This window comes from Miniopterus schreibersii, assembly GCF_964146895.1.
Source record: "Miniopterus schreibersii genome assembly, chromosome: 4".
Taxonomy (NCBI): Eukaryota; Metazoa; Chordata; class Mammalia; order Chiroptera; family Miniopteridae; genus Miniopterus; species Miniopterus schreibersii.
This window is the reverse complement of record NC_138105.1, coordinates 52,057,932-52,079,756: the sequence shown is the minus strand read 5'-3', so window position 1 is coordinate 52,079,756 and position 21,825 is coordinate 52,057,932. Positions and strand designations below refer to the sequence as shown.

General features: G+C 40.1%; 1 protein-coding gene across 7 annotated transcripts in view; it reads left to right on the top strand.

Annotated features, from left to right (window-relative positions):
- RAPGEF2 (Rap guanine nucleotide exchange factor 2) overlaps positions 1–21,825 on the top strand; it is a gene marked incomplete at its 5' end in the record, with an annotated part of 216,469 nt that overhangs the window by 63,029 nt on the left and 131,615 nt on the right. For all 7 annotated transcript variants that reach the window (XM_081134183.1, XM_081134184.1, XM_081134187.1 and 4 more), the window contains 2 exons: positions 5,622–5,692; positions 10,703–10,759. In XM_081134183.1, coding sequence (XP_080990309.1) covers positions 5,622–5,692; positions 10,703–10,759 — 128 coding nt within the window. The remainder of the gene's footprint in view (positions 1–5,621; positions 5,693–10,702; positions 10,760–21,825) is intronic.

Genomic DNA, 21,825 nt, shown 5'->3' with positions numbered 1-21,825 from the left:
TTTGATGATTGAAATAGAATCTTTTTAAAGGAATCTTTTTTTTTTTTTTTTAATTTTATCTAGTAACTAGAACACTGTACCTTTTGACCTCTTTACTTCTAATTATAGTTAAAACACTTAGCTTCATTTATAAAGCAAACCCGTTTCAAAGGAAGAGCTAGATATGTTTTTCCTCATGGTACAGTCCACTGTCTACGAAGACTATAGGGAAGGGTGGTGGGTGCACCTACAGCAGTTGTGGGAAAGGAGAGGGGAGGAGCACTTATCTCCTCTCAGCTCACCAGTGACCAAAATATGCTGTACATTGTTAGGGAATCCCCGATGCTGGTAAACAAGTGAAATTAAAAGCTAGTTTTAAGTGAATTAGAAGTTTGGTGTGAGGCCTGTTACCTTCTGAATGAGTCTCTGAGGAGACATTAGAGGAAGAGCTATCGATTCAGAGGTCATTCCCTCTGACTTCTCTCCCGTATACCTGTGGAGTTCACAGACTCTGGGCAGGAGGGTTCATTAGGTTGTGAACAGTCAAGCTCCTAAATAACATAGAGGATGCTTTGGGATTTTTGTACATACTTTACATTTGAGACCAAAAAAAAAAAAGTCTTTTTTGTGGAAACCTGCATTTCATTTGACCTGCCGATATCTTTGTCTTCTGGGCTGCATTGTTTTTGGTAACTTTAATCTGCTTTCAAATAGGATGTGTTTTTGGAAAAAGGATGTCCTTCCTAGGCTAGAAGGAAAGGCTCATTGTTCTAAAAAAACACGACTTCCCGATTAGAGCAACATGTTCCTGTTTGTATTCAAGGCTAGGGAATTATTTGGGGGAAAATAGCTCATTTTTTATCTTTATCGTTGAAAGTATTACAGATGTGCCCCTTTCTCCCTATTGACACCCTCCACCCTGTACCCCCCCTCCCCTCAGCCCTTCCCCACACTATTGCCTGTGTCCATGGGTTGTGCATATATGCATATAAGTTCTTTGGTTAATCTCTTCCTCCCCTTCCCCCCTCCTCTCTGAGATTCGTCAGTCTGTTCCATGCTTCTGTGTCTCCGGAATAGCTTACATTTTTAAAGGGTTATTTAAAATTGTGATAGTCTTGCGAATTTCGTTTGTCTTGGGAGATGCAGTTGGGGAGGTTAGAGAGTTCTCAGTTTGCATATCATAGTTTCTTGACAGAAGTAGAAATTGGAACACTTTAGGTGATTTAACTCTCCAGTGGGTTTTCTTTCTCTATAGCCAAGATTGTTGAAACATAACTTCACTCTGTGAATATCTCTTGTTTGTGTAGAGAGAAAAAAAATTAGGATCCAAGAATATAACTTCCTGAAGGCCATACATTCCTTTCTTCCTCTTAAGAGAAAACTCTTTTCCTGTTTTATCTAATTTACACCAAAGGTTACACATTTCAGGTTGCTTTGAAGAGCTAGACTTCCTCAGCACCTCACCCTTAAAGGCAATTCTGTACCAACTTGTAGAATTTAATAAAGGCCCACCGTTACGGGGAAGCATCTGTGTGAAAGGAGGGGTGGTGGTAGGTCCCCGGGCAGGCCTGGGCTGCTTCGCATGGCTCTTGTGCCCTCAAATCTTCTCCTGTACACTGCTGCTCTGTTTCATTTCTCTTGGTTGTGCTGCCTGAGATCTCATATCACTTAGAGATTTTTTTGGACTATGGAAATGCAAATGCTGATGGACAGGTCCCCTGTGGAAGACTCAAGGGCTCCCACTGATCCCTCATATCCACATTTGTGTTCAGATTGTCTTCATTTAATTTTTTGACCAGGGCACAGTGCCCCGGAATGAGGTTTGTGATAATGTGAGGCTGCTGGACACCCTGGGAGAGGGTAGAAAAACAGATAAGAAGATTCAAAAGGCCATTTTTGCCTATTTCAAAAAATTGCCCAGCTCACCTTGGCCTTAGGAAAAAAGAAGAAACCTTCCTCTTTCCTTTCATTGATGTTTACCTTAATTGCAATCCCCAGCCCCTGGTTAACCTCGTATTTGGCTACCAGGCTCTTTAGCTACAGATTCCTTCTTCCTTTAGTTTGCATTTCATTTGTTCATGTCTAGTCAAATGTCTTTCATTCCTCGGAGTCTGAGAGCAGAGATTTCCCGGGGCCTTTTCCATAGCTTCTCTGCTTTTCCTACTTACCCGAATCTGTGATGGTCACGTTCAGATCCCAGAGGGAAACATGACATTTACTCGTTTGTTCTCTGCCATCTAGGCATCAATTTCTCACCATTCCTTCTGTTAGTTTCTCAAGTTTAGACAGAATCCATCTGCCAGGCCATCTAATTCCAGCTAGATAATACTGCCTTCTTTCTGTGTAACAGATTCCTGCAAAATAATGTCTTCTCCCCCCGTTTATAAGCTCTTCCTGCCATAACCATTTAAAACAAGTTTCTTTTGAGACGATTTTAAGCGTAAACTCCGGACATAATTGTTGAATCCATTTAAGAAGTTTATAGCCTAGTTTAACATCTAAAATACATGAAACAGCCCGGCCGGGCGTGGCTCAGCGGTTAAGCGCCGACCTAGGATCCAGGCGATCAGGGTTCGATTCCCGGTCAGGGCACATGCCCGGGTTGCAGGCTGCAGCTGATCAATGACTCTCTCATCATTGATGTTTCTAGCTCTCTCCCTCTCCTTTCCTCTCTCTGAAATCAATAAAGATATATTTTAAAAAATAAATAAAATACATGAAACAATGGCAAGGATTCCTGGTTGTGTATTGCGTGACTGGCCATATTTAACCCCTCACAAAAGATGATTATTTGAGGTGCGAATGTTTTATTTATGTAGCTACATTCATATAGATGGGAAAACTACATTTTCAATGTGGCCATGCAGGAATGGTATGTGCAGTCTCTTTCCGTCACAGTCTTAGTTTTGTAATACAGGCTTCTTGACCTCATGTCAGTGACTTATAGGTGACAAGACACCATTATTTTTCACATTCTTATTAACTAATAAACAATCTGATTTAATTTGCAAGTTACGATTATACATATTGTTTTAAGATAGAGGTCTAATGGTAGAAGTTATTGTTCATAGATATAATCTATATAATCATGCAAATTATACATTCAAAGTTAAGTTCATGTCTATAATACGGACACATAACAGGTGTGGCTTAACTTACATAGGAAGGTGACTCCTGTACAACTATGAAGCTCCATAATACTAAGAAATAACAGACTAAAGCCCTGGCTGGTGTGGCTCAGTGGTTAGAGCGCCAGCCCTCACACAGAGGGGGGTCAAGGGTTTGATTCCCAGCCAAGGGCGCGTACCTGGGTTGCAGGTTCCATCCCCGGCCCTATCAGGGTGCTTGCAGGAGGCAGCCAATCAATGTGTCTCTCTCACATCGATGTTTCTCTCTCCTTCTCCCCCTCCCTTTCTCCCTTCCACTCTCTCTAAAAGTCAGTGGAAAAAATATTCTTGGGTAAGGATTAACCAAAAAAAGGGAGGGAGGGAAGAAGGGAGGGAGGGAGGGAGGAGGGGAGAAATAAAGTGCCACATGATCAAGGGACATGCTTTTTTTACTTTAAGACTTCTCTTTACTTCTTTCTACTGCTTTCCCAAATGTACTTTTTTTGGTAGTGTAAATTTATTTGCTTCATGAGTGTTAAACGAATATAAATAGTCTTGTCTGTTTGCTTAGCTAAAAGAGTTGTAGGCGTCAGGCAGGTTTCAGTAGGTTGATAGGCACTTAAGGGGGAAAAAAAGTAAGACAATATTAGATTCAGAATAGAAGCTGTTCAGAAACAGTAGTCTTTCTGTACTACTTAACAATTGCAAGTAAGATGCATATTTGTAATATATTGAATAGTGTGTGAACTTTAGGATTATGCAGAAGGACATTTTATTATAAGCATTAAAGAAAACTCATTGATCAGGATATTCTTATTGGCTTTCCCTAGGTGCAAATAGAATGTTATGTTTGGCATCCGATTGCTTCTAAAGAAGGGATTTATTAGCTTTAGGAATGTACACTTTGTTAACTAGATTATGGGAAAGGTTTTTTTGTTGTTTGTACTGAATTTATAGGGTCCAGTTTTAAGTTTCAGTCCTTAAATGGCTTTTAATAGACTTGTGGGAAACAACAGTACCAATGAATAAAATTAATTTACTTGAAAGTTGAGCACCACTTTAAATTTCCAATATTGATAAATTTTAAATTGGGACAATTTAGAATTATAAATGAGGTGTTTTCCCCCCATTAGCACATTAAAAAATGTATATTATTATTGATTTTTAGAGAGGAGGGGAGAGAGAGAGAAACATCAGTGTGAGAGAGATACATCGATTGGCTGCCTCCTGTATGCACCCTGACCAGAGATTGAACCCACAACCTGGGTGTGTGCTTTGACTGAGAATTGAACTCATAGTCATTTGGTGCACAGGACAACACTCAACCAACTGAGCCACATCAGCCTGGGCCCCCCTTAGCACATTCTAATATTATTTTTTAAATAATAGAAATATTTTTTGCTACAAAAAAATACTTTAGACCAAAAACCTTCCTAGTATACTCTTTAAAAGGTTTTGAATTCTTGAACTATTCCATGAATCATTGTCCCTATCTGTGCCCGTAATGTACGAAATCTGATGGCACATAGAGTTTGAATTGTTTTGAGAGATATTCCTAAGGCTCCAGACATGTTTTCTTAATAAAAAGAGGCATAGTTTAGCCAGAGTAGTGCATGCAAGTGTACACTAAAAAGTACAAAACATTGTCGAAAGAAATTAAAGGCCTAAGGAATGGAAAAATATCCCATGTCATGGATTAGTAGACTACCTGAATTGATCTGCAGGTTAAGTGCAATCCTTATTAAAATGTCACTGGCTTTTTTCCAGAGATTGGCAAGCTGATTCCAAAATTCACATGGAAATTCTGGGCACTCAAAAGAGCCAAGACAATCTTGAAAAACTAAATATCCATTCATATTCTTGATATCACAAACAGGATATAATGCTAGATATTTATTGGAGTCTTAAAATTCTTTGCTGGCTTGTCATATAAATGTGTAAACAGGATTTTGAATTTTTACCAGTTCTGAACTTTGACAAATAACTGAATGTTTATTCTATGTGTTGCAATATGATCTAGAAAAACAAACCATGACTTTTTTTTAAACAAAAACATTTAAACTTAAATACTTCTATATATAAGAAATGTCATTGTTGTAAAAATAGAAAAAAAATGAATTCATTCTCATTTTTCAGTGTAGTGATGAAATAATGTGCATTTTATATTTACTAAGAAAATTTTTGATTTAATCATAGTATTGGCAAATATCTATACTTTAAGTTGAAATGTTACTTTTGGCATTTTACTGTAAAAGGCAGAAAATAGATGATAAATAAAGAACAACTTTTGAGGATTTTATTTTCTTTAAGTTTGAGCCAATTTATTGTAATAGCTTTTATGTACGTCCCAAACGCAGTTGTAGTAGGTGGCATTTGCGTAGTTCAGCTTTTCTCTTATAATGCTTATTTTTAATGTCTAAGAAAACTTGTATTTAAAAAAACATACCTATCTTTCACTTGGTCTAAATATAGTGACTTAGTTTAGAAGCTCTTTTTCCTGACAAGCCTAATGATTCCTGTCCTTTTTTTCAACAGGATCTGGAAATAGTGTATTCCTATTTGCATGGCATGGAAGCCTTATCAAACCTGAGGGAACATCAACTTAGGTAAGTCATTTTAAGATTAATTACAATGCTAGAATTTTACGTGATCATTTATTACAGTTAAGAAGTAGAATTAAAGTTAACTTACTTATGAAAACCCTGCTTCATTGAGCCCCTGTACTTGGCTTTATAAGCTTTATAAAATTGAATTCAGTTTTATGCATATAATAATTTTTTTACATTTGTGCCATAGTGATACTTTCTCTCCCTTCTACCCCTCTCCCTGTACCCCTCCCCCCAAAAAATAGGCACTACTTGGTGAATATACCAAAAGGAGCATTGTTTGCCACCCTGGCAAATAAAAATCTACATCTTAGTGCTCAGATACATAAGAAAAGAGAGAGTCCTTAACTGTTCAAAGAATGGTTAGGTTTATTATTTTAGTATGTTTTAGGTCTTCGTACTGTATTTATTGCATTAAATTAGCATACTCCTTTCTGGGAAACAGTTTATACCATAGTTGTTTTTATGTGGTCCACTCATAAATTTCACTTCTATTACGCAGCTATAACCTTATCGGTGGCTGTCTGGCTTCATATTAAAAGACTAAAAGATCTTATATAATTGATCCCCCCCCCCCCCCCAACCAGAACAGAAAATAAAGGATCTTGGGAAGATGGATTACATACAACTAGGGCATAGGGGGAAGGTTTTGTTTCCTCCAAATCTAGCTAGTTGTGAAACCAGCAGTTTTTAATTATGAAAGGAGTACTTTTCCTCTATAGTTCCCCTCTAATCTTTAAACACTAATTAACTTGTGAGCACATCAATTTCATATTTAGCTGTTAATTGAAAAATATGTCAAGAGGATTGAGTACTTCTAAAATTAAATTTTTAATGAAAATCGTTTAAATTAAAGTAGATTGCAGGTTAAGTGTTTAAAAATTCAGTCAAGTTTTATTAGAAAGGGCAAAACCACTGGGAATTTAGATGGCTCAAATTAAAACAGAATAATTTTTAAAGTGTGTAACTTCCATGATACATTTTTTTGATACCAACTATTCCAAGAAAAAAAATTAGCATCAACTGTCTATTTAATCAAAGGCAATTAATCTTCATGTGCAAATGAGTGAGTTAACATGGAAATATAAATATTGATTCTCATGTGCATAGAAAAGCACACGTGGATAATATTTAGATATAATGATTATACTGTATGTATAGTATATATAGTTATAAAATTATTTAGATAATAGGAATTCTATGTGATAGAAAAAAGAAAATTTTAATACTTCTTATGGGAATGTTCAAAATTACAAAAGTAGAGATAATAATGCAGTGAAGTTCTATCCACCGATTAACCAGTTTCAGAACTATCAATTTCCTGCTATTTCAAAGGTAAATTTTGATAAGAAACAACTGATTAATTCAAGGGTGTAGTTTAGTCTGTTTATACCTTAGGAAGTCTGTTTTGGAGACTATACAGTTTTGCTTGTTGGCATGAATTTACAGGGAGGGGCCTTTAAGATGTTTATCTTATTCTGCTTATGTTAAAAAGTCATTTGTTTCTCATATTTATGGAAAACATCAGCAGAAACTATCTTAAGTCCATTTTTAGAGCAAGAGCAGAGTACCCAAAGGAATAATAACAAAAAGTGAGGTTCACATAAATCAGTTATTTGGACAAACTGCTTTATAATAATAACTGTTTCTGGGAAAAATACATCGTATTAAGATAAGTTTCCTTTGAATTTTTTAAATAAAAGTTTTACCCGTAGGATTAAATAGAGAACAGTTAAGACTTCTACATAATACAGTTTTCCAACTTTAGGGGGGGGAAGGCAGCTCTCAGTCAAGACTTTCAGTCCGTTTATTCAGCCACCGGCAGTAGAACAGCATCAGTCTCCAGCTGGGAGGGAGGGGAGAGGCTGCTGTGCACTAACAGAGGCGTTGTGCACTCTGTAGCCCATTCATATGTCAGCAGTAAATGCATCCTGAGCAGTCGACTGGCTGTGCTGCCGTGCTTCACGCACTGTGCAACGTGAAGTTTTTCAGGTCTTCGCTTAAAAACTATGTATTTTTCAACACAATGTTATTTTTTTTAATGTTAACCCTCTTAATCCATGTGGATTAGAAGCAGCATGTTGGCCAAAGGGGAAGAGGGTGCTATGGTTAGGAGTGGAGACCAAAATTTGTAAAAAGCAGAGTAAGTGTCTAGAGCCAATCGATGCTGGAAACAAAGGCCTGCTGAACTATATGCAGATGTTCTTCAGCATTATGTGTGAGTGTAATTGATATTATATGGGTACTTTTAGGTCATCACAAAACAACTAAATTAGGGTTAGTATATTCTTTGGGAATTTAGTAAAGATCAGCATGCTTTTGATAAAACATTCCTACCAATGTTTAAGGATAAAACAACTTTTGGTACTTCTTTCATTTATTAGAATATTGTCCTATAGAAGATTTTATCATGACTTTTTTTTTTTTTTATGGCACCGGTTAAACTTATTTATCCAATCAACAGTTATTGGTTGCATGCCTACTGTGTGCTAGACACTGATGTAGGCCGTGGAGATACAGCATGGAGGTAGACCCAACCGCTGCCATGGTGGAGCTTACATTCCTCGTGGGGCAGACAGGATTTAGGGCATGGATCCTTTATTCAGATGTGCTGGGCCTGGTACGAATGGGTGCTGGGCTGCTTTGACTTTGTGGTCAAAAGGAGGTAACATCTGAGCTGGGCAGGTGGGCAAAGGTCTCCGCAGTGTAGAAGGGTCTCAGATGCTCTGTGATGAGAACAGGTTTGAAGTACGAGAAGACAGGTGCCGTGCATAGTAAGAGAGACTAAATGATTACAGTGAAGTAAGTTTAGGGCCTTGAATTCCAGGAGTTTGTGTTTTGTTCTAGAGGTAGTGGAAATTAAGAGCAGAAGTATGAGGAGATCTGACTTAACATTTGCAAAGAATGTCTGGAAGTTATGTGGAGCATGGACAATAGGTGAGCCGAAGCAGAAGCCTTCCTGTGCAGTCCTGGGAAGAGATGATAGTGGGACAGTTGTGGCTCTACTAGGTTTTTACAGGGGACATGGTGAGCTTGGGCAGTTTTGGAGGATATATTTTGGAAACATGCTGGTGGAAAGATGGGATGTGAAGAAAAGACAGGAGTCCTCCAGGTTTCTGGACTAAGCAATTGGATACTGATTGTGAGAAAGCAGAGTTTAGGGGAAGAAGTTGAAGGTGTGTTTTGGACATTTTGAACGTGAAATAGCCATTACTCAGCCACTGGCTACATAAGTCGGCATTTGACGAGTGGGTATCGTGGTGAGAGGTTAGGTCTGGGGCGTTGCTGCGGAAGGCATCGGTTAATACCTTAAATTTGAAACCACAGGCTGGTGCAGAGGAGAAGAGGCCTGAAGGGTCCCTGGAGGTGATAGATAACCTTTAGAAGTCAGGTAGAGGGGTGGAATAGGGGCAGAAGCCAAATGAGACAGAAAAAGTGACTAATAAATTATAAGAAAAACCTAGAGACTGAGGACAGGAAGCCTAGAGAAGATACTGCTGTAAGGAGAAAGGAGCCATCAGTGCTGCGGAGAAGTGGAATTAAGATAAGGACCGAAAGGATTTAGATGGCACAGAGGATGCTGGCAACTTTTTAGAGCCTTTTGTTTGGAGTTTCAGGAACCACATGGTGAGGGAGTGGGAAGAGGGGGAGAAAATGAAGATAGTGTATAAACAACTCTAAGGGAGAATTTCTGTCGTGGGAAAAGCAAAATGTGGATAATAGCTGGAGTGGGATGTGGGATCAAGAGAAGTGTTCCCCTCCCATAAAGAAAGCTGTATGTTTAATGATGTGTGTTCAAGATTCAGTGCTGCCTCCTGGCGTCATGACGTTCGGTTTGGAAGTTTGGAGTAAGGGGTTGAGAGGGCTAAAAGGATGGATCTCTACAGCAGGGCAGTGGTCGCAGAAAGAACAGACAGAAAGAGTACCCAAGAGAGTTGTATTCAAGGGGAAAATCAAGCGCATGTCGTGTTTATTGGACTTAGCAAACAGAAAAGAAAGATGGCGGGGGGCTGGTCCCAGTGTTTCATAGACTGCAGACGAGCAGCCTCATTGACCAGAGTGCAGGTGCTGTTGAAGTAGTCCCCCCCTTTTTAAAATACGTTTCTATTGATTTCAGAGAGAGGAAGGCAGAGAGGGAGAGAGAGAAATATCAATGATGATAGAGAATCATCTTTCAGCTGCCTCTTTCATGTCCCCTACTGGGGATCAGGCCCGAAACTCGGGCATGTGCCCTGACCAGGAATAGAACCATGACCTCTCGATTCATGAGTCAACACTCAACCACTGAGCCACACCGGCCAGGCTGAAATATTCACTTTTATAGCCAACTCTTTCTATGTACTATTTCCTCCCCAAGGAGACATGACATCATCATTGTAGTCTCTTGCATTTCTGTATTTTGGGGACATTTTACTGTTTTTTGAAGATGCTGTTCTTCAGGTACTTTTGAACATTTAAACATCTATTCATGTTTTCTATAATTTACATAATTTTTTCCCTCAGGGATGAAACATAATTCTTCAAAAGTTGTAAAGCCTCCATTTAGTCATTAGTCATAAAAATAATGAGTTAATAAAAGCCTGCTTTTGTCTGAAATTCCGTACTGTTAAGTAACATTAATGTTGAGGTGCGAGTGACGTTATCACTTTTTTAAATTAGGTTTTCCTTTCTAAGGTTCCCTCTCATTTTCTGTTTACCTTAGAGAACATTAATCTGTCCAAATGTCATTTACAAAGTATAAAAAACACATGCAATTCTGTTCCCTATAAGATAAATGTAGCGAAGTTGAGATCTAACAGAATGTTTTTTCCTAGCATTTCTTTACCAGATTTTGTTTTATTTTGTTAACCTAGGCACCAAAAATATTCATCTTGAGGCTAGTAAGCGATTGTGACAAGCTATAAGTAATCTTAACTTTCTAGACTACGTGGCTCATTTATGTTTTTAAACTATTAGTGTGGCTTTTTTTCCATGACAAATGTTGAACTCGTGTCTTTATTTCTTTTACAGGTTAATGTGTGAAACTGTGAGATATGAAAGACATGAAGCAAATGAAGTTTTATACTAGTAGGTGTTTCCTTTTTCTTTGTATGATGTATAACGCAGTGACCAAAGACTTTCCTTAAAGAATCAAAGCAGTGTTAGTAGCAGCTTGCTCTGTCAGCCTTACCTTATTTTGGCATTAACTTATTTTTCATAGTTTAGAAATGGGAAACATTTCAGCTTTTTCCTGATGTAAACGTTTACAGTTCTTTGCTGATAACTTCGGTAGCTGTATATCTCTCACGTGTCATTCGAATATATTTCACATTATGGAGTATTTTGGCATTTTTATCATTATGAAATAAGCAGTAGTGTAGAGTCTTTTTAACAGAACAAAATATATATTCCCACAACCACACCAGATGAAATGTAAAGGTAGCATAAATATCCTATTTTCACTTATAATCTTTCAGAAACAGAAAAATAAGATGCCCACATCTCTTGAGGCATAGTTTCTTTTTTAAATAATACTGATTTTTTTCCAAGATGTGTAATATATTTCTTGAAAAAAAGAGAACTAATTTTTTTTTTTAAATGTGATAAACATACAGTGGATAAATATTGTTAGTATATGTAAACTGTGACTTACCAGGCATCATTTTGTTAATGATGTTTGCCTTGACTGACGGCTGTTCTGTTGACTTTCCTTCCTGTTTTCAAAGCGGTTATTAAAGAATTACTTTCCATGCATGTTATAGGGAATAGTTATCTAAATAAACAAAACACAGCTTCTGCCCTCAGGCAGCCATAATCTCTGAGGGGGAAGTAGAAGTAGAATAAAAGAGAACCAACCACAACAAAAACTAACCCAAATGACTGAGAATATGGGCATGTACAAGGGGCTGAAGGAAGTGCAAGGGAGGGCTTGAGGGAAACAGGGGGCGTCTCAGACAAGCGGCCCTTTGGACGAGGTCTCAAAAGTGTGTCCACTGGTCTAGAGAGACTTTCTCGGCAGGAGAAACAGTATGTACAGTAACACAGGGAAGTGAGGGGCCCTGGCTTGCTGTTCGGAACCTTGTGGCAAGGTTAGGGTGACTGGCGTGTGATGTGGGTCAGATTGATGAGCCAAGAGGCAGGCTAGTCATACTTGCTTGTGAATGCGTAATCAAATAAATTGGTCTCGATTCTTTAGGCGACTGGAAATGAGTTTTTTCCCTCTCAACTAACATTTTATTGTAGAAAATGACAGATGTTTCCAATGTTAGAGACAAGAGCATGACAGACTCCCATGTACTCCCCATCCAACATTGTCAATCGAAGGCCAATTATGTTTCATCTTTTACTTTTCCCACCTCCTTTGGGATAATTTTGATATGTATCTTTATCTGTAAAAGATAAAGACTTCAGAAAATCTAACCACACTATTATTATCCTCAATCTTTAAAACATAATTCTTTATATCATGAAAATATTCAAATTCCTTTGTCTCAAAAAAATTTTTTTAACGGCGTATTTATTTGAATCAGATCTGAATATCTTTCCAAAGTCTCTTGTAATCTGTAGTTTGGTGGCCAGTTTTCAAGCAGCAAAATGACGTGACCAAATGCCTTTCAACCCCACTCATCCTTCAAGGATAGTGTCTTATCTGTGTCTGTATGAAAATGCGAAGGGTGGATTCGGTTGAGCGGATGGGCAGGCAGGTCAGTAAAGAGACGGTTGCCTAATCTGAGGGTCACAAGTGCTTGAACTGACTCAAAGACTGGAGAAATGGGGAAATCGTGTGGGTTTTACAAAAACATACAGGTGGATACGATCAAGGATGATTCATAGGTTATAACTTATGAAACTTAATCATCTAGGGGCTTTTTAGCAGGAAATTGTAAATATCCATCTAGGGCTTAAAGAACATACACCGAATATAGAAGAAGAATAAATAACCGAGACATAACTGATAATGAGAAGACTAACACCAAGGGCAGATGCTTTTTAGCACATTTATTCTTGAAGAAATTAAGCTGTAAATAACTTAGAATATTTGCTTTCTTTAGGAACATTTAAAAGCTATCAATGGAATGGGTATAGAGATGTCAGGGTTGGAAATCTCTGGTGAATATTATTGACACTTGTTGAAGCAATCTAGTGGTCCCCTCTGAAACATGGCTTTGGTAGTATTGATGGTGAGCTAATAACAAACATTTTACAAGCACACCCTATGCCCCATGTGCTCTAATAAGTGCTTTATATGCAGTAATTTATCTACTCCTTATAGCTGTCTTGTGAGGTAGATATCATCACCCCAGTTTTACACATGAAGGGGCTGAGGTTTTGAGAAGATGCAGAACTTGCCCAAAGTCTCACTGCTCAAAGCGGGACCTGGATTCTACCCCAGATATCGTGACTCTGCAGCCTTAGCAGTTACCCCACTCACCAGCATTTTCTAGCCTTTTCCATGTCTGTAAAAATGGCATCATAAAAAAATGATGGGTAGATCTTGAGAATATCATGCTAAGTAAAATAAGTCAGACAGAAAAACTTAAGAACCATGTGATTGCACTCATATGTTGGATATAAAACTGAAAGCAACAAATGAACAAAGAAGAAAAACAAAAACTCATAGACACAGACAACAATTATGGTGTTTCAGAAGGAATGGGGTGGGGGTAGTAAAGGGTAAAGGGGTAAGATATGGTGACAGAAGAGGATTTGACTCTGGGTGATGGGCACCCAATGTATCATAGAAATGTACACTTGAAACCCATATAATGTTATTAACCAGTGTCACCCCAATAAATTTAACTTTTAAAAAAAGAAAATAGAAAAAGGAAAAAAAATGATAATGCTTGTAGGCATGTTGGGATACGCACACCATCCTTCCCTGCAGCTGGCCCTCCAGTGGGGGGGTGGGAACTGAAACGCAGCAGCTGCTCTGCCTGCGTTATCCCGACTCCCTAACAGTTTTTATTTATTATTCATTTAAATTGAAGGTAGGTTACAGTGTCTTTTAATATACCTGGGTTTTGTTGTGTTTTATTTTTTTAAGTCAGTTTTAACAGTGAGTGTGAGCTGTGCAGATAACGCAAAGCTGTATTTTAGATAATCCTAAATTGAAGGCTCTTAGGCTAGAGCTGGTTGTAGCAATTTCTCATTTTTGACTAGTTAGAATTAGGTGACATGTTAGTGAGCAATGAAAAGTCTGTGGATATTCAGTTGGGCATGAGTTCATAAGACCAAAACTTCAGAGACTAATTGTAGATTAACTTAATCAGATTCCTAGTATTTGGCCAATCTGGTGGAGACAGGTAATTGTATCATTTTCTTCTGTGATCCTTGAACAGACACGTTTCTGCTCTTACCAATCTGTGTAGGTGCAGTTTTGACAATTAAAGAGCCCTTGTATTTGTGGTGTATATAAATCTGTGATAATACCACCCCTCTTTTTGGGACCGGTTGCTGTTACCTCACGGGGGAAATGACCTGCCCTTCTTGTTTCCCCTTGGGCTTAAAGAACACAGTGTAGTCAGAATATCAAAGACGTCAGACTTTGGTTTTACGACCAAGAGTTGATTATTCATTTTCCTTATTATGTTTGTGTGCTGGTGACTTCTAAGTCTATGGTTTTAATGATTTCACCAGGTAAATGTAATACTCTTTTGATCTACCTCTGTACCTCATTTTTCTCATCTATAAAATGGAACCAATAATAATAGTACCTACTTTTAGCGTTGGTGTGGGGATAGGGTGCTATACTTTGTATAAAGTACTTAGAGCAGTATCTGCGTAGAGAGTAAGTGCACAGAATGTTAGCTGCTCTCATCATTGTCAGACTCGTGCTTTTGATAATTTGCATTTTGGCTTCTTTTTTTTTAGCTGCTTTAAACTTTTGTTAGGAAGGAATTACAGTAGTGATGCTCTGACTCCCTTAGTTATTGTTTTTATTTGTTTGTTTTTTATTAAAAAATATATCTTTATTGAGTTCAGAGAGAGGAAGGGAGAGGTAGAGAGAGATAGAAACATCAATGATGAGAGCGTCCTTGATCAGCTGCCTCCTGCATGCCCCCGACTGGGGACTGAGCCTGCAACTTGGGCATGTGCCCTGATCGGGAATCGAACCGTGATCTCCAGGATCATAGGTCAATGCTCAACCCCCGAGCCACCCTGGCCGGGCCCTTAGTTATTTTTTAACCTACTCAACAGGATGACAAAAATGCTGTGTTAAATTATATTGAGATTAGGGGTAGAGTTGTGGTCCTAAAAAAATGGAATTTTAAAAAATTTAGAATTGCCCATTTAGAATCTAGTTGTATTTGTTTACACCTGAAAAATTAGATAAAATTAGTGGAACTTTACACAGTGGACAAGAATATAAGGTAATTTCTCTCTTCTTGTCATTTGTTATCTACCATATATGCTAGCTGTTTGGCAGGCTCGGGAATACTGTGGTGGATAATATAAATTCCTAACCTGAGGGACTTTAAGATACCTTTATTTAAGAATTTAATCTGAAATGAGTAAAATAAGTGTGTCCTTTCAGCTTTAGTTTTTCTTTAGTGGCCACCATTTGTTTAATGGCCACTCATCTGCACTGTTTCAGTTTAACATACAGTTACATTTAAAGTGCTAAAAATCTTTGGTTCTAAAGTCAACCGTTAAAAAACTTTAAGTGTACACGCATACCCACACCACAAAAATGTGCAACTCGGTACCTAAAATGCCCATTTCCCACAGATATGTCTGCCTAGATGCTTTGGTTTTCTAGTTCTCAGAGCAGTTTGTTAACACTTTATCTCTCTTTATTGCAGGAGAGGAAATTGTTCCTGCATTTAAAAAAAAAAAAAAAAGCTGCACTGAGGCCTATTGAGTCTTAAAGCATTTTCATTAAATCTGTAAATGTGCAATTTAGAACCTCAGACCTCAGCTGCATGCTCATTGCTTTAGCAGTCTTTTTACTTGTTGACTTGGTTTCCTGGTTTCACAGCAGCTTCCCCAAATCACTTAAATCACTTCTCTGCAAGGCCACCAACCCACTGCTGTGCCCAGCGTGCTCTCCTGCTCGCTCTCCCGCCAACTCTGCCCCCACCTTTACTTTCTGTTCACAACCCCCAGCTCATCTGCAGCTGCATTTGCCTCCGCATCTCTCGTCCCTCCAGCAAGCTGTCCTTTTCCTGCAGTGTGGCTATTACTGTACTGTCAGCCTTTGCCACCCCCTTTCCTGTAAGGTGTAGGTGTGCCTGGTTCTTCCATCCTTGAGAAAGTTCTCATTTGAATCTTTGGCCCATATCCAGTTATTGTACCGCTTTTTCCTTCCTGATCTGGCCAAGCTTTATTTTTTTAAATTTTTAATTTTATTTTATATTGCAGTCTTGTTTTTAAGTGATTACAAACCCATTTACTACCCACGTTGCTTTAGTTAGTATTATTTTTTTAAGAAACAAAATACTTCAGATCTCCTTTCCTTTCTTCCCCAGCAAAATGTAACCACTATTTTGAAGTGTCCTTCTTGTCTGTGTTTTTATAATTTGACTGCTTATATGTGTATATAAAAGAAATGGTGAAACCATTGTGTGCCATTGGTCCTACAAAAATAAATAATAACATTTTGTCTTTGAGCTTATGGCGTAGAGCCCCAGCAGAGGAGGGGGGAAAACCACACAAATAATTATTAATCTTTTTGATAAATCCAGTAACAGAAACAAACAATGTATTTGAGAAAAAGATTAAACTTATTAGTATCTGAAAAACCATCTGCAAAATGGAAGGTGGCCATTGTTAGAAGTTCTTTTTTAAAATGATGGAACACTTTGTTCATAGGAAGTCCTACCAGCTCAGTAAGTTGCTATTATGGTAGAAAGAGGGTTGGCCAGCGTGAAGTCCCACAGGGCTTGCGAAGCGCACATTGAAACTCTGACCTGAAATGCTGGACTCCGGAAAGGGCAGAGGGTAATTTGTTGTAAATGAGTAAAGTTATTTTCACATTGGATTTTGGCATAATCATATATTTGAGAGGACAAGTCTAAGCCAGTCTGAGGAGTGTAACAACAGTATAGGTGAGCTAAAACGAGGGCTTCAATTGAGAGGCGTTGAGGGGCACCAGCAGAGAGCGATGCTAGGTTGTGGAGAGAGGAAGAAACTCAGGAGGACATTGTTTTCTGGTCTTATCCTTTGGTTGGATGATGTTGCTGAGACAGTGGATACAAGGAAAGAAACAGATGTTTTTCTAGTTTGGGTCACTGTGGCTGACCCTCTGGGAACCTTTGCTAGTTGTCCCCACTGAGTTATTGGAAATTTTGATAATCTCCATTTTATTTCCCTTTTTGGCTTTTTAGCTAAAGACGTGGGGCCAGGTGCCCTAGGGTGATAAGAATTCTGGCTCCATTGCTCCTTGATGCCAGGAGCTTTGTTTTGAATATGGTATAACATCCTGGGTAGTAGAATGCAACCTTTATTTCTAAAATATCCTAAAAAATCCGTGCTGATGTCACGTGTGGCCTCAGTTGTACCGAACCCCCCTCTGTGACCACTGTATCCCCACTTTTCTGTGGGTGGTTTTCCCAATCACTGTTTCGGGATGATCCACCGGTGCTCATATCGCCCATTCTTACTTATCATATGATTGTCATCTTTGTGCTTCTCTGTCTTACTGCTCTTGTTAGTGTTGCCCCTGTCAAGCATCATGTATGTGTTTCTCCACTCCTGGGTCCCTTTGGTTGTGCTAATAATGCCTTATTGTACTTGATCTGCTGAAGGGGGAGGATTGCCTTCCTGTAGTTCCAACACCCTCCTCATGCCATACTTTGTGGGGTAAACTCAGGAAGCACTAATTTCTGGTCCCAGATTGTTTGGATTGTTCATGGGTACTGTTCTTTCAGTTTCTATTTGTTGTCCCTCACCCAGCCCCCGAAGACTTAGATATCCGTGTTGTGGCTTGCAGGAGGCCCATTTTGAGCTGAATGTTATGCTAGCTCCATATCCTCTGCCCACAGCCATCTCCCCCACTCCTGCCGCTCCATATACATACACACACACACACACACACACACACACACACACGTATGTATGTATATATATATTGCTTTTACTTTTATTAACATTTATTTTATGCTGAATTTACTCCTGGGCCATACGTTTTTGTTTCTTCCGGGGCACCGTTTTCTTCTGTGCAGCCGCCTCGTCTGGCTTAGGAACCATCTGCCCTTTTTCAGTAGGACCATCTCAGGGTGGCAGGGAGAGCTCCTGTGAGGGTTCATCCGCCCATGGCTCTGGAAGTCCTGCACCCCGTCTTGGGAGCTTTGTTCACCTGGATGTGCTCAATGACCAGAGAATCTGCATCTAAACCCTTAAGTTCTGCCCTACTTTTGCATTTTTAAGCACATGCAGCAAAAATCCAGCTCTCCTTTTGGGCTGCTGTTAGGCCTGGGCACACCTACCGGCTCCACCGTTGTAATGACGAGAATGGCGCACAGCACTTTTTTTGGGTAGTTGGTGGCTTTTCTAATATGCATACCACTTGGTGGCCTGGGCAGTTTCACGAGTGTTCTCAAAGTGAACACGAAGATTTGAACCTCTTAATTTGCATAATCGTGTGGGGTTTTCTGGGTCAAGTGAATAGCACAGTTTTCAGAGGCCACCCGAGGCCGCTTGCGGGAGGAGCCTGCCACTCCCGCTTGTCACAGCCTTGCCTTCTCAGCCCCTTTGCCAGCAGTGCCATGAGCGGCCTTGTTGGCTGATTGGGCTCTTCGTAAGTTTTCTCATTGTATTAGCTGAATAAAGCAGCTTTTTCACATTACTTTTTTGCCCTCTAATAATCCCCTTTGCTGATTTAATCAGTTTTCTTTTGATTTATTAGCTTATTATGCTTTCAACCCCGGTGTCAACCTTTAAAGGTGATCACTTGTACTAGCTTCCCGCTTTATGCATGGGGAATGGGGAGCAGCCGGCGCACAGCTCTTTCGTGGGGAGACCGCGCCACCTTGTGGGCTTGAAGGATATTACTGTGGAAGTTCTTGAAGCCTGGCTTCATTTTTCCAGTTACTGGTACACGGAAACACATCTTTGACTTTCAGACTTTTTAATACCATGTCTGAGTTGGTGTCTGTGCAGTTATTAATTCATTCAATAAGGAAAAGCTAAATACCAATCGGGCATTACATAGTGTGTGTGTTAGGGGTACTGATGAACTGGAGAAGTTTAAAAACTAATGGGGGAAAGACTCCGAAAATAAGTAATTATGAGGCTCTGGCAGCTGCGTAATATGAGCTTGTACAAAGTGCTCTGGGAACCCTGGAGAAAAATGACTCACTTTACTTGGAAGATACTGAAACACTTCTCAGAGGAAGTGTTAGTTAACCTGGAATTCAAAGGATGAGTAATACGTTTATTAGACAAAAGGTGCTGTTTAGAAGCTGGAACAGCAGGTTTGTATTCAAAGGCCTTGAGGCGTAGGTGGGGGAAAAGTGGAGTATCACTGAACAGGGTGAAGTTTGCAGCGTAGGATATGTTGGGGGATGGAGCAGAAAGTAAAGTTGTAGGTTGGCCCTTTCATGTAACGTACGAGAGGAAAGACAAAGAGAACTAGTGTTTTCTATGGACCTGCGATGCAGAGACCTCCAAATATCTTGTTTCATTAAATCAAAGTATCGTAGTGAAGAAGGTGTTGATATCCCCACTTTACAGTTGAGGAACTAGCATCTCAGGATTTAACTTCACCAGGATCTCATGCCTAGGGTGAAAGAGTATGTGTCCCAAATCCTTCGCTCTTTGCACGGCCACGTAGCGCCTACCTTACGTGCTGAGCGAGGGCTTTGGACTGGCTCCTCTTGGGGGTCCCCGGGTTATACCAGAAGCCCGTTGTGATCTGACCGACCTGAGCAAATGCTGAGACCGGGGCCGGGCTTTGCTTGGTGTGCGGCGCACACCTACCTCAAAGGAGTTTCAGTGTTATAAAATGGAACTCAGTTAGATGGGTAAGTGTTTTGGAGTTTGGAAAATGGTGAGTGAGAAGATTTTATGAAAGGAATAGGGGTTGAGCCATTCCCACAAGGCAGCAATTTTCAGCCTTTTTCATCTCATGGCATATAAACTAATTACTAAAATTCTGCCGCACACCAAAAAATATCATATTTTTTCCTTTCTGACAAAAAAAAAAGGTGTAACTTTGTAATTCATGCCGGACGGCCACTGTGGGGCTAGCCATTGTCCTTTTTTTGTTTGACAGTCAGAGGGGAAAGGTCAGAGCCCCGACTCAGTAGTCTGCTCCTGCGTGTTTTGAAAATTCTTGCTGCTCACCGGCTGAAAGTGGCTGCCAAGTCGCTGCCGTGAGGCGGAGTGTGGTTGGGAGGCGACAGAGGCGACCTCGTGGGCACTGGCCGCGGGGAGAAACAGGCGGGAAGGGCGCAGCCGGCGGCGGTGGGCCTGTGGCGAGCGGCGGAGGGAAGCCCCGCAGGGAAGGAGCCCAGCCCGACCCGACCCGACCCGACCCGACGGCCTGTGTGCTGCTGCCCCTTATCCCAAGTCTCAGCCTGCCCGTCGTTTGGGCCCGGAGCGATGGGCAGCGGACCCGCGACCTGTGACTGCTCCAGAGGCCTTCTGTCTGAGCTGTGACTGCTCCAGAGCCCTTCTGTCCGTCTGCGCCGGAAGGTGGACGGATCGTTTGCTGATGGTCTGTTTACGTTTGGTCTGCTCGTTTTTCTTGGCTTTATTCTTCACTTCCTACCTGTGGACGGCGACGGGGAAATAGAAGCCTTTCCGCGGGCCCCGTCCGTCGTACTCCTGGGCGTTTATGGCTTTGGTTTCGCTGCTGTGGGATGGGCTGTTTCGGGATCAAATCCGTTGTTCATTGTAGTTTGTGGCTCGGTGTAAGTATTGTAGGTCTTTTTCAGGGGCCCATTTTTGCTGCTCAGAGAGACTTGCAAAGTGCTGCTTTGCTGTGTGTACATATTTAATCTTTAAGTTTCTCTTTTCTACCTAGTACTGGTGGTGCCAGGCTAGGGCTCTTTGGAAGGGCTCAGGGTTGCTCAAAGATTCAGCTTTTGCCGTTTCAACAGCCAAGGAAGGGGCTCCGTAGCTCATAATTTAAAAACGTAAAACAATTATTTGAGGAAAATTGAAGTAAGCCTAGTGAATGAAACACGTGCGACTAATTGCATAGATAGTGACAGAGATGTAGTTTCTTTTTCTGCCATTTGTTCCTGTTTGAGGTTTGATGTTGAGACAGCTTTCCTCAAGGTTTTTCAGACTTGATAAGCCCATGCATAAGAATCACCTGGGATATTTGTTTAAAAGGTCTTGCGATGGCTCTTCCCCCCAAGGATCAGAAACCGGAGGGGCTGGGTAGATCCTAGGAACATGCATTTTAAATTCTCATCCCGGGTAATTCATAAGCGCATTGAAGCTTGAGAACCACTGGACAGAATAAAATCTCAGTATTTGTCCTTGATGATGATGATGATGATGATAATAATTGTTATTATTACAGTCTTTTGTTAGCCAATTTCATTGCCAGTGCCTGCAAGCAAGAACTTGGAGTCATTCTGCCTTCCCTTTGAGTGTAGAAGAGCTTGATGCTGGTACTGCTAAGTACTGTCTTTAGAACTTCTTTTTCATCTTTTATTTTAAAAAAAAAACAAACCTGAATAATCATCACTTCATAGATATAAAATCGCTATAAAGCCCCTCAGGTAACAGCCGCGCTGTGGGAAGGGAGAATCTGTGGGCCTCGAAGGGAAGTAGGTTATACCCCATACTGAAATGCTGCCTGTCCGAGGCATAATTGAAAGTGAAAAGTATGCGTAGGCTTAGTACAGTGACTTATAATAAAGGCAGAAAAACTTTCTGGACAAGGAAGACTAAGTAAAACAGAGTTTGTGGTGCATGTCACAGCAAGGACTTTTCAGGACGGAAGCCAGACATGAGTCCTGTGGGGGGTGAGTAGGAAGGTAGGAGGACTTCTCTAGTTTGCCGCTATTCCAGACATTTTTAAAAATAAGATTGTTTTTATATTCTTAGTTCTAATCAGCTTTTGTAAAACTTGAATCTTTGAAAGAGACAACTCAATAATTCAGAAATTACAATGATCTTATTGGACATAGAAAGTGCTCACTAGATTGAATAAATGTTTGTTGATTGAGAGCCATTCTCTGCAAATGCGTGCGCAA